Below are 19734 nucleotides of genomic sequence, written 5' to 3'. Positions count from 1 at the left end.
ATTGCAACCAATCGATGCAACTTTTGAGAGAACCAATCAATGCGTCCGCTCAATTTCTGAGCGAATACTGCATTTACAATAGCCTCCTACCCAGACCAGTGTGTCTCAGCTCTCCCTGGGCTGTGAGTCACGTGAGTTGCGTCAGCCAGGCTATGAAAGATAGGCCTGTCGTGAAGAAAATTCCATTGTACTGTGCTGCAATGTAATATATTTGAGTCTAATACATTAGGGCTGGTTACATGAAGCAGGAGGGTTATGCAGCTTGTAACCGGTTCATTTTTACATCCTCAAATGTTTTAATCAAGCCAGTTTGCATGTAAATGTCCCATCATGAAAATGAATGGCTGCACAGCATGCCCAGTTAATGGAACATAGTGTGGGTTGTGTGCGTGTGCGTGCATGTGTGTGTGTAAGAGAGCGGGAGAGAGAGCGAGGTGGCCATAATTCCATTATCACCTCACCTATTACTGTGCAGCCTGGAGATAATACAGTATGTTTTATGTACAGTGGGTGTGTTGGTGGGTGACAGCATGTGTGACTATGAGCCTAATAGGGTGAAGAAGAAGGAACAGACAGAGGGACTAGTCCCACCACTCTGGCTCTTACCATACACCTTCTTGACTACACGGTGTTTACCTCAATCAATACTGGCTGTCGACCATGTGCTTAAACGGAGTATTCATGTCTTTAGGATTTCACTGTTGAACGGAACATTTGACTTACTCTTTCAGTTGAAATTATTTTTGGAGAAAACCTTTTAGTTTCCATCAAACCGAACCATGAATTGAAGGGAATTGAAGGGAGGAAACATGCCACTCAGCCATATGAAGGAGCAGTCATGCCTGGGAAACATGCCACTCAGCCATATGAAGGAGCAGCCATGCCTGGGAAACATGCCACTCAGCCATATGAAGGAGCAGTCATGCCTGGGAAACATGCCACTCAGCCATATGAAGGAGCAGCCATGCCTGGGAAACATGCCACTTAGCCATATGAAGGAGCAGCCATGCCTGGGAAACATGCCACTCAGCCATATGAAGGAGCAGCCATGCCTGGGAAACATGCCACTCAGCCATACGAAGGAGCATCCATGCCTGGGAAACATGCCACTCAGCCATACGAAGGAGCATCCATGCCTGGGAAACATGCCACTCAGCCATACGAAGGAGCAGCCATGCCTGGGAAACATGCCACTTAGCCACATGAAGGAGCCTGGGAAACATGCCACTCAGCCATACGAAGGAGCAGTCATGCCTGGGAAACATGCCACTCAGCCATACGAAGGAGCAGCCATGCCTGGGAAACATGCCACTCAGCCATACGAAGGAGCAGCCATGCCTGGGAAACATGCCACTCAGCCATACGAAGGAGCAGCCATGCCTGGGAAACATGCCACTCAGCCATACGAAGGAGCAGTCATGCCTGGGAAACATGCCACTCAGCCATACGAAGGAGCAGCCATGCCTGGGAAACATGCCACTCAGCCATACGAAGGAGCAGCCATGCCTGGGAAACATGCCACTCAGCCATACGAAGGAGCAGCCATGCCTGGGAAACATGCCACTTAGCCATATGAAGGAGCATCCATGCCTGGGAAACATGCCACTCAGCCATACGAAGGAGCAGCCATGCCTGGGAAACATGCCACTCAGCCATACGAAGGAGCAGCCATGCCTGGGAAACATGCCACTCAGCCGCATGAAGGAGCCTGGAAACATGCCACTCAGCCATACGAAGGAGCAGCTATGCCTGGGAAACATGCCACTCAGCCGCATGAAGGAGCCTGGGAAACATGCCACTCAGCCGCATGAAGGAGCCTGGAAACATGCCACTCAGCCATACGAAGGAGTAGCCATGCCTGGGAAACATGCCACTCAGCCGCATGAAGGAGCCTGGAAACATGCCACTCAGCCATACGAAGGAGCAACCATGCCTGGGAAACATGCCAATCAGCCGCATGAAGGAGCCTGGGAAACATGCCACTTTGCCGCATGAAGGAGCCTGGGAAACATGCCACTCAGCCATACGAAGGAGCAACCATGCCTGGGAAACATGCCAATCAGCCGCATGAAGGAGCCTGGGAAACATGCCACTCAGCCATACGAAGGAGCAGCCATGCCTGGGAAACATGCCACTCAGCCGCATGAAGGAGCCTGGAAACATGCCACTCAGCCATACGAAGGGGATCCAATTGACCCGGTGCTCTATAGCTATTATTATGCACACATTTGAATTCCCATCCCAGTCTCACGTTAAGTACTGCACATCTGCTTAATGGTAATGGCTGAATTATCATCTTGAGTTCCCATGAAGGAGCTATTATTGAAGACTCAATATTAAGATCCTTCCCTCTTAAGCACCCCCCCAGGCGCCATGTTAAAAGCCATTATGGTGGTTGGTTTGTAGAGGGCCGATGGTGGAGAGTGAGTTTTTATCCTCTGGCTGCCTCTCTGGTTAATAGTTTCTCTGAGAATTATGGCAAAAAAAGAGATTTAGACTTGAAAAGTAGAACATTTTCAGAACAAGTCAGTAATTGGATAAAGGAGGAGGATTAGAGGGAATGAGCGGTGAGGCTGAAAAGACTGAGGGAGGTAGAGGATGGGTGGGAATCTGTTGAAGGGAGCAGGCGCTCCATGTGATGCAATTTGGGGAAAGACCTGTATCTTGCTTTACGCTTAGGTGCAGGGCACCGTTGGAGGGAGTGATTTCTGGGATAGCGTTAAGTGTGGAGGTGGAGCAGTTGAAGGTTCCTGGTGTTTGTGACGCCTGCCATTTGGAGTGACGCAGACGGAGTGTCCGGTACGAGAGAGGCAGGTTGAGGTGACCAGGGTCAGAGTAGTGCAGAAGGTGTCGTATGCTGAGGTAGTGAAGAAGGTAGAGGAGGGATGAAGGGAGAGTGATTCTGAGAGGATCCCTGTGAATAGTAGTACTATGACAGAACAGAGGGATTGGCTAATGAGTGATATGTTTCATTAAGTTTGGCTTTTTAGCATTCATAGCAATGGTTATCAACTGTACCGCAGCGATGGAACGTAAATCACAGAAAATAGATTTTGTGGTGGCAGCTGCAGAGAAGTTATTGGGGGTAGGAGATTTGACTTCAGAAGAGGGTGTGTTACAGGGTGTGTTGAGTGGTAGTGTCCCGTCCTCTCAGATCGTCGGCCTGTGGTTGGATCAGAGAGGGTTAAAGTAGTGGAATAAAGTTTTAATGAGTATAGGGTTAGTTGGTAGGGTAATTAAAAATATGTATATTTTTGTATTTTTCCTGGTTTCCTTTTTATATCACAGTGTAATGGATCTATACTATAGTTCAGTTGGGGGTGGTAATGCAACATATAGGATGCCAACTGCTGTTAAATAAGAAGGCGTTAGTTGGAAGCAAGGATAGAGGAAAGCATCTTTGCTAGGTTTTATGATATTTTAATTGTTGTTTCAGCATTTTAGCTCTTAGCCTGATTTGAACCTGTATTTATCTATTTATTGACTAATTCAAAATGTTGAGGAACTGTTTCTGACTTCAAGAAACCTTATGTGCACGAGGTAATGGCCAACTTCATCACACTTCCCTTTCACTCTGCTGTTATTGGGGAGAGGTACTGACAAACTTTAATGGCTACTGGCTAATTGATCAATCAGTAACTTTTACCAGAGCAGCGTAATACACTGTACACCCTCTAGCCCACTCAATATCATGCCCTATCTGGGTCTGTAACTTTCTGTGTTTGTATTTTTCTTAACGCACTTCCTTCCCTCCTCTCTCACTGAATGCCAGCTGTTAATGTGATTAGTGTAGGTTATGGTGCTTAGGGCAGAGTAGGGGGATGAGAGTAGGCCTTTGGTGCAAACAGGGCTTAGAGGCCTACACAAATTGTACTATGTCCCTGGTGAGTCTACACTTCTGTGGGGGCTGAAAAGGCTTTTTTGGGGGGGGCTTATGGGATGCAATTGAGGGAGGGGTTGATCTACATAGATTCTATGTTGTAGATCGTAGAAAATAGGATGTTCTGTTGTATACTGGCTGCCTTTTGAGGTGGTACCTCACCTCATGATCAAACACTAGTTTCTAACCTCCGCATTCCCCACTAGTTTGATTCAGCTAAAAGCCTCCAGTTAAGATAAGGTTTATCTGAAATATAAAGAGATTAGATCTGGGCAGAAGTCATCACTAAATCAAAATGGAGCTTGTCTCAATGCCTCTATCAATCAAAGGTTCCTCACAGTTACCGTTTACTCTCAAAGTTCAATTGGTGGTGCATGATGAGGTGTTTCCTAGATGTTTCCTAGAGACGGCATGTCAATCAAAGTCACCCCTCTAGGGATGGAGAGGAACCTCTTTGATATTCCAACAGAAAACACCCTAATGTCACCAGGGACCTTCTTACCCCTTCTCAAACTGACTTCCCCTTTCTTTCTTTCTCGACTACTGTGTGTTTGTAGTGTATAAAGGCCTGCAAAGAACATAACCTGAATACAAAACCTCCATCACATTCCATAGCCTTCCATTTCTCCCTTCCATCTGTTGCTACTGATACAGTATTCCCGGCATGATGCCCAATCACTGATAATACAGAGAAGCAGATTACACAGTAATGAACTGAAATGAATTATGGGACGTGAAAATAATAAATTGAAAAATGTCTGACATTTTCACTGGAAAAAATCTATGCTTGTTATTCAGCTTTTAGTCTCATGGTTAACTCCTAAGGACATATTTTAAATAGAACGTGAGAGTTGCACAGATTATTATAACCATTTCTTTCTCACCAACTGAATAGTGGAAATTCCTCGGTAGTTTAGGGCGGAATTATATTTCAATTAAAATGATTAACTATGCTCCTTGTGCGTCTTGATGATAATAATAATTATGTTGATACATGTTTAACAGGTCATTTGACTGCTTTAATGAAAAATCCTGTGATTTAAAAGTAAGTGACTCGAGTAAACCTGCCGCAGAGATGTTGGACGTTGCATCCAAACAGGGTAAATACTCCCTGCAGCGTGGATTTACTTCCGCCATGGCGATAATAGAACCGATGGCCTGATTTATATTCAAGTAGGGGCGAGTGAAAGAACAGTGATGTGTGTAGACTACAGAAGCATTATCTAGGGGTCAGAAATCATGTTACCGTACAGCTAAATCATTTGGCCTCCTAAAGGAAATTGGGCAGTATACAGCAGTCTGAATTACTGTAGCTAGGTAGGCATCCTGTACTATATTCTAGGAGCCCACAGCAGTTTGACTGAGACGAGTCAACAGCAGCAGGGTCTTGCTGGCCCTGTCTCATTTAGCTGACATTCATTCACTCTGCAGCAATCACATCGATCACAATCAAAGCTGATCTTGGATCTGTTCGTGTAATATTATAAACTATGATTTAAAAGGTAGAACTGCTCCTAGATCAGCACTTCTACTCTGAGATGCTTTGTGGCTACGGGCTCAGACCAGTCATTCTGTGGTTCCTTCTACATCTTCTCTCTTCATCTGTAGAGACGTGATAGATCCAACCAAGAGAAGGTCATGGTTGTTGATAGAGGTCTGTCAACATCCTCCATTCTCCAGCACTCCACTAATAAAATACACTGAATAAAAATTATTAACGCAACATGCAACAATTTCAAAGACGTTACTGAGTTACGGTTCATTTAAGGAAATCGGTCAATTGAAATAAATTCATTAGGCCTTAATCTATGGGTTTCACATGACTGAGAATACAGAAATGCATCTGTTATCTAGTCAGTATCTAGTGTGACCACCATTTGCCTCATGCAGTGCAACACATCTCCTTCACATAGAGTTGATCAGGCTGTTGATTGTGGTCTGTGTGAATGTTGTTCCAATTCTCTTCATTGGCTGTGCGAAGTTGCTGTATATTGGTGGAAACTGGAACACGCTGTCGTACACATCGATCCAGAGTGTCCCAAACATGCTCAATGGGTGACATGTCTGATGAGTAGAGTATGCAGGCCATGGAAGACATGGGACATTTTAAGCATCCAGGAATTGTGTACAGGTCCTTGCAACTTGGGCCGTGCATTATCATGCTGAAACATGAGGTGATGGTGATGGATGAATGGCACGACAATGGGCCTCAGGTACTCGTCACAGTATCGCTGTGCATTAAAATTGACATTAATAAAATACAATTGGGTTCATTGTCCTTAGCTTATGTCTGCTCATATCGTAACCCCACCGCCACCATTGGTCACTCTGTTCACAACGTTGACATCAGGAAAACGCTGCCCACACAACGCCATACACACGGTCTGCCATCTGCCCGGTACAATTGAAACCGGGATTCATCCACGAGGAGCACATTTCTCCAGTGTGCCAGCTGCCTTCAAGGTGATCATTTGCCCACTGAAGTCGTTTACGACACCGAACTGTAGTCGGGTCAAGACGCTGGTGAGTACGACGAGTATGCAGATGAACTTCCTTGATACTGTTTCTGACAGTTTGTGCAGAAATTCTTGGTTGTGCAAACCCACAGTTTCATCACCTGTCCAGGTGGCTGGTCTCACATGATACCGCAGGTGAAGAAGCCGGATGTAGAGGTTCTAGGCTGACGTGGTCTGCGGTTGCGAGGCCGATTTGGACGTACTGCCAAATTCTCTAAAACAACGTTGGAGGCGGCTTGTGGTTGAGAAATTAACTTTCAATTCTCTGGCAACAGCTCTGGTGGACATTCCTACAGTCAGAATGCCAATTGCACGCTCCCTCAAAACTTGAGACATCTGTGGCATTGTGTTGTGTGACAAAACTGCACATTTTAGAGTGGCCTTTTATTCCCCCCCCCCCAGCACAAGGTGCACCTGTGTAATGATCATGCTGTTTAATCTGCTTGTTGATATGCCACACCTGTCAGGTGGATGGATTATTTTGGCAATGGAGAAATGCTCACTAACAGGGATGTAAACAAATTTGTGCACGAAATTTGAAATAAATATGTTTTTTTTGTGTGTAAAGCTAGGGCACTTCTAGTAGTCTATCTCTCGTATTAAACTACCTATTTGTCTTAATTTTTGTCTGTAGAATCAGCCAGCGAGGCAGATTTGATATGGTTTCTCTGGGGCTCAGGGTATTGAACAGGGACTGTACAGTAGATTATGGGGTGTGTTTCACGGGCTGAGGCCAGCTGTAAGTAAGCTTTCTGTGGGTTTTATTCCTACACTACCTCCCTAGCGCGTGTGACTGTGCCTTATTTCACTATTCGGCCCAATGACAAAGCACTGCAGAATCAAACAGCAGGCCTCATTTCCAAATCTAATTGCCTGTATTAGAGTTGATCATGTCCACTGACAGACTTTGGGAGTGTAACCTAGTGTGTTTGATATGTGTTGTCACCCCTGTTTATTTAGATATTATGCCCCGGCTGTCTCTGTAATAGTACTGTTCATACACCACTTGTGTTTCCTTTGCTGTATTCAACCACTGACACACTCTTTGTATTGTAAAAGCATGTTACGGCTGTGTCCAATGATGCCATCAAAAATACATTCACATTTTGTCAGTAACACCTCGCCGCTCTCTCACCACTCCACTGATGCCACCCCTCTTAGCCATCTCCTCCTCTCTTCTTCTGTCAAACAATTATCCTTCTCTTTACCTTTCCTCTCACCTAAAACCCCATGAACTTGAATCCATCTCCATGTCTGCCTGTCTGCCTGCCTGTCTGTCTCCCTGTCTGTCTGCCTGCCTACCTGCCTGCAGTGTAAAGTGGAAGAGGGTGATTTCGGCCACACGCATACAGTACATCTACTACACAGGCACACACATACAGTACATCTACTACACAGGCACACACATACAGTACATCTACTACACAGGCACACACATACAGTACATCTACTACACAGGCACACACATACAGTACATCTATTACACAGGCACACACATACAGTACATCTACTACACAGGCACACACATACAGTACATCTACTACACAGGCACACACATACAGTACATCTACTACACAGGCACACACATACAGTACATCTACTACACAGGCACACACATACAGTACATCTATTACACAGGCACACACATACAGTACATCTACTACACAGGCACACACATACAGTACATCTACTACACAGGCACACACATACAGTACATCTACTACACAGGCACACACATACAGTAGGAAGCTAAGCGTGGCAGCATGTGAAAATGGCATGTCGAGTGGGCTTCTATACAGTCCCTCTCGCCTCATGAGACCTGTGGATTATCACATTGATCTTTGTAATTAATCTCAGAATGCAAGTAATCAAACCTGAGACCCTGGCTGTGTTTGTGTGTGTGAGAGTGGACCTGATTAACAGGCTATATTTATCCATCGGGCGTATAGGAAGGGAGGACCTGAGATTCAAACATGACTGTATAGATCGATGTGTATTTTTAATGAGGGCCGGGCTGTACTGTATGCCATCATGAATACACTCCTGTCAGTCAGTCGATGGAGCAGACAATCTGGAGAATGGATGGCACAAAGGAGACCAACGTGGACCTCAATGCCATATCGCCCACCGTATGTCACAAAGTACTGTTCTGCTCAGTCATAGGCTTCATTTTCACATCTCGAACAAGATAGGGATCCTTTTCCCATAATTCCTCTGACAGCACATTCTGCTCCCCCAGAGACTCAGTGAATGGAACCACATAGAGTGATTGCATTTACTAGGCTATATATTTTCCTTTCCACTCCCGGCCGCTTGATGTCCTTGGAAATGTAGTGGAGAGGAATATTGCATCCTCCCGTTGGGGAGATGTCAGAGTATGTGGCAGGAGATGCTGCGGTGGGTAAGAGAGAGAGAGGTAGGCTGTGGGTTATTGAGCGAGGTGATTGGAGTCAGAAGTGGTAGTGTGTGAAAGAGAGAGAGGATTGATTCTGGGCTTTAAATAAACACATGGCTTCTATATTCCAGCTGGGGCACTGTTCTCTGCCTAACTCACCTGTCAGTCAACACACTGTGTGTGTGTGTGTGTGTGTGTGTGTGTGTGTGTGTGTGTGTGTGTGTGTGTGTGTGTGTGTGTGTGTGTGTGTGTGTGTGTGTGTGTGTGTGTGTGTGTGTGTGTGTGTGTGTGTGTGTTTGTATATACAGTGGGGCAAAAAAGTATTTGTGCAAGTTCTCCCACTTAAAGATGAGAGGCCTGTAATTTTCATTACATTTACATTTAAGTCATTTAGCAGACGCTCTTATCCAGAGCGACTTACAAATTGGTGCATTCACCTTATGACATCCAGTAGAACAGTCACTTTACAATAGTGCATCTAAATCTTAAAGGGGGGTGAGAAGGATTACTTATCCTATCCTAGGTATTCCTTAAAGAGGTGGGGTTTCAGGTGTCTCCGGAAGGTGGTGATTGACTCCGCTGTCCTGGCGTCGTGAGGGAGTTTGTTCCACCATTGGGGGCCAGAGCAGCGAACAGTTTTGACTGGGCTGAGCGGGAACTGTACTTCCTCAGTGGTAGGGAGGCGAGCAGGCCAGAGGTGGATGAACGCAGTGCCCTTGTTTGGGTGTAGGGCCTGATCAGAGCCTGGAGGTACTGAGGTGCCGTTCCCCTCACAGCTCCGTAGGCAAGCACCATGGTCTTGTAGCGGATGCGAGCTTCAACTGGAAGCCAGTGGAGAGAGCGGAGGAGCGGGGTGACGTGAGAGAACTTGGGAAGGTTGAACACCAGACGGGCTGCGGCGTTCTGGATGAGTTGTAGGGGTTTAATGGCACAGGCAGGGAGCCCAGCCAACAGCGAGTTGCAGTAATCCAGACGGGAGATGACAAGTGCCTGGATTAGGACCTGCGCCGCTTCCTGTGTGAGGCAGGGTCGAACTCTGCGGATGTTGTAGAGCATGAACCTACAGGAACGGGCCACCGCCTTGATGTTAGTTGAGAACGACAGGGTGTTGTCCAGGATCACGCCAAGGTTCTTAGCGCTCTGGGAGGAGGACACAATGGAGTTGTCAACCGTGATGGCGAGATCATGGAACGGGCAGTCCTTCCCGGGAGGAAGAGCAGCTCCGTCTTGCCGAGGTTCAGCTTGAGGTGGTGATCCGTCATCCACACTGATATGTCTGCCAGACATGCAGAGATGCGATTCGCCACCTGGTCATCAGAAGGGGGAAAGGAGAAGATTAATTGTGTGTCGTCTGCATAGCAATGATAGGAGAGACCATGTGAGGTTATGACAGAGCCAAGTGACTTGGTGTATAGCGAGAATAGGAGAGGGCCTAGAACAGAGCCCTGGGGGACACCAGTGGTGAGAGCGCGTGGTGAGGAGACAGATTCTCGCCACGCCACCTGGTAGGAGCGACCTGTCAGGTAGGACGCAATCCAAGCGTGGGCCGCGCCGGAGATGCTCAACTCGGAGAGGGTGGAGAGGAGGATCTGATGGTTCACAGTATCGAAGGCAGCCGATAGGTCTAGAAGGATGAGAGCAGAGGAGAGAGAGTTAGCTTTAGCGGTGCGGAGCGCCTCCGTGATACAGAGAAGAGCAGTCTCAGTTGAATGACTAGTCTTGAAACCTGACTGATTTGGATCGAGAAGGTCATTCAGAGAGAGATAGCGGGAGAGCTGGCCAAGGACGGCACGTTCAAGAGTTTTGGAGAGAAAAGAAAGAAGGGATACTGGTCTGTAGTTGTTGACATCGGAGGGATCGAGTGTAGGTTTTTTCAGAAGGGGTGCAACTCTCGCTCTCTTGAAGACGGAAGGGACGTAGCCAGCGGTCAGGGATGAGTTGATGAGCGAGGTGAGGTAAGGGAGAAGGTCTCCGGAAATGGTCTGGAGAAGAGAGGAGGGGATAGGGTCAAGCGGGCAGGTTGTTGGGCGGCCGGCCGTCACAAGACGCGAGATTTCATCTGGAGAGAGAGGGGAGAAAGAGGTCAGAGCACAGGGTAGGGCAGTGTGAGCAGAACCAGCGGTGCCGTTTGACTTAGCAAACGAGGATCGGATGTCGTCAACCTTCTTTTCAAAGTGGTTGACAAAGTCATCTGCAGAGAGGGAGGGGGGAGGAGGATTCAGGAGGGAGGAGAAGGTGGCAAAGAGCTTCCTAGGGTTAGAGGCAGATGCTTGGAATTTAGAGTGGTAGAAAATGGCTTCAGCAGCAGAGACAGAGGAGGAAAATGTAGAGAGGAGGGAGTGAAAGGATGCCAGGTCCGCAGGGAGGCGAGTTTTCCTCCATTTCCGCTCGGCTGCCCGGAGCCCTGTTCTGTGAGCTCGCAATGAGTCGTCGAGCCACGGGGCGGGAGGGGAGGACCGAGCCGGCCTGGAGGATAGGGGACATAGAGAGTCAAAGGATGCAGAAAGGGAGGAGAGGAGGGTTGAGGAGGCAGCATCAGGAGATAGGTTGGAGAAGGTTTGAGCAGAGGGAAGAGATGATAGGATGGAAGAGGAGAGAGTAGCGGGGGAGAGAGAGCGAAAGGTTGGGACGGCGCGATACCATCTGAGTAGGGGCAGTGTGGGAGGTGTTAGATGAGAGCGAGAGGGAAAAGGATACAAGGTAGTGGTCGGAGACTTGGAGGGGAGTTGCAATAAGGTTAGTGGAAGAACAGCATCTAGTAAAGATGAGGTCGAGCGTATTGCCTGCCTTGTGAGTAGGGGGGGGAAGGTGAGAGGGTGAGGTCAAAAGAGGAGAGGAGTGGAAAGAATGAGTCAAAGGTAGACGTGGGGAGGTTAAAGTCGCCCAGCACTGTGAGAGGTGAGCCGTCCTCAGGAAAGGAGCTTATCAAGGTATCAAGCTCATTGATGAACTCTCCGAGGGAACCTGGAGGGCGATAAATGATAAGGATGTTAAGCTTGAAAGGGCTGGTAACTGTGACAGCATGGAATTCAAAGGAGGCGATAGACAGATGGGTAAGGGGAGAAAGAGAGAATGACCACTTGGGAGAGATGAAGATCCCGGTGCCACCACCCCGCTGACCAGAAGCTCTCGGGGTGTGCGAGAACACGTGGGCGGACGAAGAGAGAGCAGTAGGAGTAGCAGTGTTGTCTGTGGTAATCCATGTTTCCGTCAGTGCCAAGAAGTCGAGGGACTGGAGGGAGGCATAGGCTGAGATGAACTCTGCCTTGTTGGCCGCAGATCGGCAGTTCCAGAGGCTACCGGAGACCTGGAACTCCACGTGGGTCGTGCGCGCTGGGACCACCAGATTAGGGCGGGCGCGGCCACGCGGTGTGGAGCGTTTGTATGGTCTGTGCAGAGAGGAGAGAACAGGGATAGACAGACACATAGTTGACAGGCTACAGAAGAGGCTACGCTAATGCAAAGGAGATTGGAATGACAAGTGGACTACACGTCTCGAATGTTCAGAAAGTTAAGCTTACGTAGCAAGAATCTTATTGACTAAAATGATTAAATGATACAGTACTGCTGAAGTAGGCTAGCTGGCAGTGGCTGCGTTGTTAGCTATGTAGCTAGCTACGATCAAACAAATCAAACCGTTGTACTGTAATGAAATGAAATGAAAATGTGATACTACCTGTGAATGCGACCGGGTTGTTGAGTTCTATTCAGTAGACGTTGGCTAGCTGTTAGCTGTTAGCTGTTAGCTAGCTAGCAGAGTCTCCTACGTTAAGGACGACAAATAGCTGGCTAGCTAACCTCGGTAAATTAAGATAATCACTCCAAGACTACACACTCTAAACTACACAATTATCTAGGATACGAAGACAGCAAAGACAGCTATGTAGCTTGCTAACACTACACTAATCAAGTCGTTCAGTTGAGTGTAACAGTGCTGCTAATCGGTGGGCGTTTGCTAGCTGGCTAGCTGGTGAAGTGAAGACTAGGCTATGTAGCTAGCTAAGAAGATTAGACAAATCAAACCGTTGTACTATAATGAAATGTAATGAAATGTAATGAAAAAGTTATACTACCTGCGGAGCGAAGTGCCGATGCGACCGCTCGCTCCAACCCGGAAGTTGGAGCGATAGGTACACTTCAACTATGACGGACAAAATGAAAAAAAAAATCCAGAAAATCACATTGTAGGATTTTTTTAATGAATTTATTTGCAAATTATGGTGGAAAACTTTTATTATTGACCAAATACTTATTTATCTCAATACTTTGTTATATACCCTTTGTTGGCAATGACAGAGGTCAAACGTTATCTTTAAGTCCTCACAAGGTTTTCACACACTCTTGCTGGTATTTTGGCCCATTTCTTCATGCAGATCTCCTCTAGAGCAGTGATGTTTTGGGGCTGTTGTTGGGCAACACAGACTTTCAACTCCCTCCAAAGATTTTCTATGGGATTGAGATCTGGAGACTGGCTAGGCCACTCCCGGACCTTGAAATGCTCCTTACGAAGCCACTCCTTCGTTGACCGGGCGGTGTGTTTGGGATCATTGTCATGCTGAAAGACCCAGCCACGTTTCATCTTCAATGCCCTTGCTGATGGAAGGAGGTTTTCACTCAATCTCACGATACATGGCCCCATTCATTCTTTCCTTTACACGGATCAGTCGTCCTGGTCCCTTTGCAGAAAAACATGATGTTTCCACCCCCATGCTTCACAGTAGGTATGGTGTTCTTTGGATGCAACTCAGCATTCTTTGTCCTCCAAACACGACGAGTTGAGTTTTTACCAAAAAGTTTTATTTTGGTTTCATCTGACCATATGACATTCTCCCAATCTTCTTCTGGATCATCCAAATGCTCTCTAGCAAACTTCAGACGGGCCTGGACATGTACTGGCCTAAGCAGGGGGACACGTCTGGCACTGCAGAATTTGAGTCCCTGGCGGCGTAGTGTGTTACTGATGGTAGGCTTTGTTACTTTGGTTCCAGCTCTCTGCAGGTCATTCACTAGGTCCCCCCGTGTGGTTCTGGGAGTTTTGCTCACTGTTCTTGTGATCATTTTGACCCCACAGGGTGAGATCTTGCGTGGAGCCCCAGATCGAGGGAGATTATCACTAAATACTTTTTTGCCCCACTATATATATATATAAGGCAACAACACACCAGCAACAAAGTCTCAGGGCTTAAGATTGTCAAACCAACAAGGAGCCTGTACTTGATTGAATTAGAACCTCAAACCATCAATGTGTGTCAGTAAGTTTTAAACAGAGACCGAGTCCACTGGCAGATAGTTCCAGTATGTCCTTGGCCAGCCTCTGTGCTGTAGCTATCATCCTATACATCATAACAGTAGAGGAGCAGTAGAGCGGCAGACAGATCTTCTAAGAGAGCCCTGGGCACAGAAACACTGTGTGGGAGAAGAAATGGCCATGGCAATTTATCTGCAGATAGCAGGGGAAGTTGTGCCTGCTTCCTAAACTGCCTCACTTTTTTCCCTCTGTCTATTTTTACATGTTATCTTGCCTCCATTTGCCTGTGCTGAAAAACCAATCTGTCCCAATGAGCTTATCTATTATTGAGGCTCTGGCCCCTCTGCTTCACCCCCTCTGTGGTGGAAATTGCTCTGGCCACTCGGTGACTGCCCTCTTCCATTAGACTGTACAGCCAGTGTGTGTGTGCGTGCGTGCGCACTAGAGACGTGATGGATCCAACCAAGAGGAGGTGAAGGTTGTAGATAGTGTGCACTACCAGTCAAAAGTTTATTTTCAGTTTCATCTCAAGGTTTCAGTTTCATGTCTTCACTACTATTCTACAATGTAGAAAATATTCAAAATAAAGAAACCCTAGAATGAGTAGGTGTTCTAAAACTTTTGACTGGTACACGTGTGTGTGCGTTTGTGTGTTCATGCGTGTGTCTTTCTCTGCATGTGGCAATTTATCCCTCCCTAAAAACACGCTGAGTGTAACATAACATTAGGAACACCTGCCCTTTCCATGACATAGACGGGCGTCCACATACTTTTGGTGATGTATTGTAGACTGAGCAGGTGAATCCAGGTGAAGCTATGATCCCTTATTGATGTCACTTGTTAAATCCACTTCAATCAGTGTACATGAAGGGGAGGAAAGAGGTTAAAGAAGGATTTTAAAGACTTGAGACAATTGAGACATGGATTGTGTATGTGCGCTATTCAGAGGGTGAATGGGAAAGACAAAAGATTTAAGTGCCTTTGAACATGGTATGGTAGTCGGTGCCAGGCGCACCGGTTTGACTGTGTCAAGAACTGCAATGCTGCTGGGTTTTTCACGCCCAGCAGTTTCCCGTGTGTATCAAGAATGGTCCACCACATAAAGGACATCCATCCAACTTGACACAAATGTGGGAAGCGTTGGAGTCAACATGGGCCAGCATCCCGGTGGAATGTTTTTGACGCATTGTCGAGTCCACGCCCTGACGAACTGAGGCTGTTCTGAGGGCAACGGGGTGCAACTCAATATTAGGAAGGTGTTCCTAATGTTTTGTACACTCAGTGCATATTTCTCCTTCTCTCTTCCTCCCTCATCAATGCGACCCATGGTCTCTCTCTTGGTCTCTCTCTTGTTATCTACCTCTTCCCTTATTCCTACCCTCCTCGCTCCCTACCTTAGTATCATCCTTTATTGACCTCCAAGTTCTTTTTGTTGGCTACTCCTCCAAGTGTTGAAGGCTCATTAAGAGTGTTCAATTCGTTTTGGAGAACACAAATTCGCAACAACAGTGTCTGTTCTAAGCTCACAGGGTGTGCTTTGGAGCAATGGCTTTAGAGGGAAAGAATCTGAACTGTACATTCTGGGATATAATAACATTAGTGACACATTTCCTGTCTATTATTCCAAATCCAGTGTTTTTGTATAATTATATCACTTTTTTTTATGACAGTTATGATTGGGCTGCATACACTCTGGTAGCAGTCATTTGAGTTGTCTGGACCTTGGAGTGTTCTGGTCTCTCACATACAGAGAGCTTGATTTGTCACATAGAGAGGTGTTGGGTTTTCTCTTTGCCTCCTATTGTGAGCTGCTGAGCTATCAGGGAAAGTTCAGGAGTTGCCTGAGGTCACAGACTTTGCTGCTGTGACTAAACCACTGAATGATGTCTCATCCACCTGAACAGTGCTGTCCTCTCCCTGACTGGACAGACCTGGCACGGAGAGAAGATTGAGCGCTTGAAGTCAGGCTTTTAGCCGGCAGTGCAGGAGAGAGGAGGAAAAGGGGAGGGTGGAGAGGGAATGAGGGCACGCTGTCCCAAATTTAGAAAATGTAATCTGCTGTGGGGCAGACATGTCGCCAGACGTAGCCAGAGCAGAGTGCACCTGGGACGGCCTCTTTGCGCTGAGTGATTCATGGAGCTCCCCCAGGCTTAGCATAGGCAGCCTCCCTATCTATAGTATCGTTTGTCTTCATCTACATTATCTACCTGAAAGAGAGGGAGAGATCAGAGAGGAGGGTGAGATAAAATGGGGCAGAGAGTGAGAAATGGAGAGAACGAGGATAGAGAGAGAGAGAGAGAGGAAAGGATGAGCTAGACGGGGGCAGAGGGAGGAAAGATTTTGGGGCAAATAGAGAGGGTATGGCATATTAAGTGAGTGTCAGGGAATGATGGAAACACTGAGGTGGTGAGTAAGACCCAGGCAGAGTAGAGGGCAAGGAGAGCGGGTTAGAGAGGAGAGAAAGACATAAAACAGATATAGATTTAGAGTAGCGGTGCTGGTTTCCCCCACACTGTAAATAGGTCAACCATCTGCTTTGTAATAGATATGTATGTTGGATACATGTAGTGAATGATGCTTGGAAAGGGATTTTGGAATATTTATGTCAAACAGAGTTTGATGTTAGTCTCCTCTCTGACCTTTGTCCTCTGACCCCTGTGTGTTGCAGGTATCTGGATCAAACCAACCCGAACCTCCAGGATGAGGGTTAAGAGAGCAGACTTTGTGGCCGGATGTCTCGGTGGAAGGGTCATCGTTGCTGGTGGACTAGGTGAGCACTTTACTGCCCAAATGGATGCTTGGGTTGCAAAATACCCCAGAACCAATAAACTACTTGACCCTGACAAATAACAACACCACTTACAGCACTAACAACAACAAGGTCAGGTCCTAACACTAAAACAACCTCAAGGTCTAGTTCATGTGAACAAAGAAAACACCTGCGCATTAATCTTAGTAACACAGTGTGACAGTCACACCATGAGAAGTAATCATGTTAATTTAGGCAAATGAAGTTCCCATTGCTTTCTAATTTTCCCCTTGATTGAATTGCATCATAAATATACTGTGAAAAAAACCAATTAATCATGTTTAGAATGAGTAATCAGAGGGTTAGGGTTTCCTCCACTGCGTGATTGTAAGCAGTTTACAGTTATAGCCGTGGCTCAGTAGGATATAGAGCAGAGTTTACCTCATAATGAGACAGTGTGGGAATTCATTCTATTCTCTGTCTTTGTACACATTCTGTGTAATTTGGTTAATGTATTTGTTCATTTGGGTCTCCATGTCACAGCTTAAGGAGACAATGAAGCGAGCTTAGAATCTGTCATAAGAACTGCTCCCACTGTCTTTGTGCAAGAGGTAGAGAGGGAGGGACATTGAGTTTGAGTGAGAGATGTAGAGAGAGGAAAGACACAGGGAAGAGTGGATGCAGAGAGAGAGAATACAGTTTGAGCAAGGGGGGCTGGTACAGAGAGACTGGAGGAGAGAACGAATTAGGAAATGTTACACTCAGAAATGTCAACAGTCTGGGCATGATCATTTTAATCCAAGAAGGATGTTTTTGGATTCTGATTCACATATGTTATATGGCATATTTCCCTTCCTCTGACTTTTGTCAAAAGCTGGTAAATGAGGGATCTGCTCCTAGTTTAACAGCCAGCTGGGAGAATTGTCTCTGTCTTTTTCTTTTGAGGCTGGATGAAGCACCTATTTATATAAATAATAATAATAAATAATTATTTATTATTCATAGTGTTGGATGTGTGGAAGCCAAAGGGCTGCTTTTCAGGGTGACATCAGATTGCCATTGAAAAGCTGGAGAAGGCGGCTCCATCTCTGTATTCTCTCTTAATCTATCTCCCAAACAATTCTGAGTATCTTCCCCTTTTCTCTCAAATGTTTTAATTTCTCTCTTGACCGCCCCTCACTGTCACTCTCTCCCCTTATCACATATAGAAGACACATTGATATATGCATGAATATTATGATTAGAGAATATTTGAATTAACTTTGAAGAGATGGCTGTGTGAAGTTGGATGATATGCAATTATGTGCACAGCCCAATAGAATGTCACTCGTGTACACACATACATATCCTAACAAATCCTAAGAGGTCTAATGATTTAAATGTCTTTTGGTCATTTCAGACATTTGCTTATTTCAGGCGTGATATTTAGTCACCGAAGCTTAACCCTCTTTAGCTGCTTTTAGGTCGGTGACCTCACATTTCTTTGTGCCGTTGTCCAGTTCTGCCCTAAAATCTATTGTAGGCAAGTGGTCCTAATGTTCCTAATCCCCTTCTGCTAGAACCCCCATGCTGCTTAGGCCAATCCAAATATGGTGGTAGGTAGCCTAGCGATGAAGAGTGTTGGGCCAGCAACTGAAAGGTTGCTGGTTTGAATCCCTGAGCCGACTAGGTGAAAAATCTGTCAATATGCCCTTGAGCAAGGCACTTAACCCTAATTGCTCACTGGATAAGAGTGTCTGCTAAAAGACTAAAATGAAAACTTTTTTCAAAATGATCTTGGTCCATTTTACACAGAACAGAATACGTGGTCAAATCCAATTTATTAAAAACATCCCCCTCAGGAAAACAAACATCTAGTAGCAGAGAGGGGGAGATATAGGTTAGGTGTTAGGAAATCAAAGGCGTGACAGGAAGCTTTGAGCCCCGAGAAGAGCGGAGGAGCGGTCCTTCCCGCACAGTGCTATGGCGGAGTGTGTTCCTGTGAAGATAAAAAAAAGAGCAGGTCTGAGCAGTACTCTGATTACCATGAAAAGACGATTCAGCTCGGCACTTTGTTCTCCCCAGAAATTATGAGAACAACAGTAGCCTAACCCCCACCGACCAGTCCATATCATCTGCAGCTCATTGAGTGTCTCCATGGAAACCAGAAAAACTTAGCAGCAGCTGGTGGCGTATAATGTCACGGATAGGAGCCCAAATCCTGAGGCTTGAGGAGAGAACTCACTTTGACTGACCCTCCTAAAGATATGAGAGATTGCTGTGTGTGTGGTGGAGGGAGAATAAGATGTGTGATTGTGGAGGATATACACTAAGTGTAACAAACATTGAGAACAACTGCTTTTTCCATGACATAGACTGACCAGGTGAAAGCTATGATCCCTTATTCATGTCACCAGTTGAAAAAGTAGGTAGATGAAAATATGAATTGATTGGTTGGCTGATAGGATAAGATACACTGAACATGTGAAAGTTGTGAACGCTTCAAGAATTACAATTATTGTTGGTTGTTATTATATGGTAATTTAAGTAGCTACAGTGGCAAGAAAAAGTATGTGAACCCTTTGTAAATACCTGGATTTCTGCATAAATTGGTCATCTGTCTTCATCTAGGCCACAACAATGGACAAATACAGTGCTTAAACTGATAACACACAAACAATTATACGTTTCATGTTTTTATTGAACACGTTGTGTAAACATTCATAGTGCAGGGTGGGAAAAGTTTGTAAACCCTTGGATTTAATTACTGGTTGACCCTCCTTTTGCAGTAATAACCTCAACCAAATGCTTTCTGTAGTTGCGGATCAGACCTGCACAATGGTCAGGAGGAATTTTGGACCATTCCTCTTTATAGAACTGTTTCAGTTCAGCAAAATTCTTGGTCTCTGGTGTGAACTGCACTGTTGAGGTCATGCCATAGCATCTCAATCGGGTTGAGGTCAGGAC

At 46.0% G+C, this 19734-nt stretch overlaps 1 protein-coding gene across 50 annotated transcripts in view; it reads left to right on the top strand.

Annotated features, from left to right (window-relative positions):
• LOC118361031 (kelch domain-containing protein 8B) overlaps nt 1-19734 on the top strand; it is a 155984-nt gene that overhangs the window by 120482 nt on the left and 15768 nt on the right. For all 50 annotated transcript variants that reach the window (XM_052482783.1, XM_052482773.1, XM_052482803.1 and 47 more), the window contains exon 6: nt 16708-16809. In XM_052482783.1, the coding sequence (XP_052338743.1) occupies nt 16708-16809 (102 nt within the window). The remainder of the gene's footprint in view (nt 1-16707; nt 16810-19734) is intronic.

This window comes from Oncorhynchus keta, chromosome 28 (assembly GCF_023373465.1).
Source record: "Oncorhynchus keta strain PuntledgeMale-10-30-2019 chromosome 28, Oket_V2, whole genome shotgun sequence".
NCBI lineage: Eukaryota > Metazoa > Chordata > Actinopteri > Salmoniformes > Salmonidae > Oncorhynchus > Oncorhynchus keta.
Note: the sequence above shows the minus strand (reverse complement) of the source record. Positions and strands in the feature narration are given on the sequence as shown.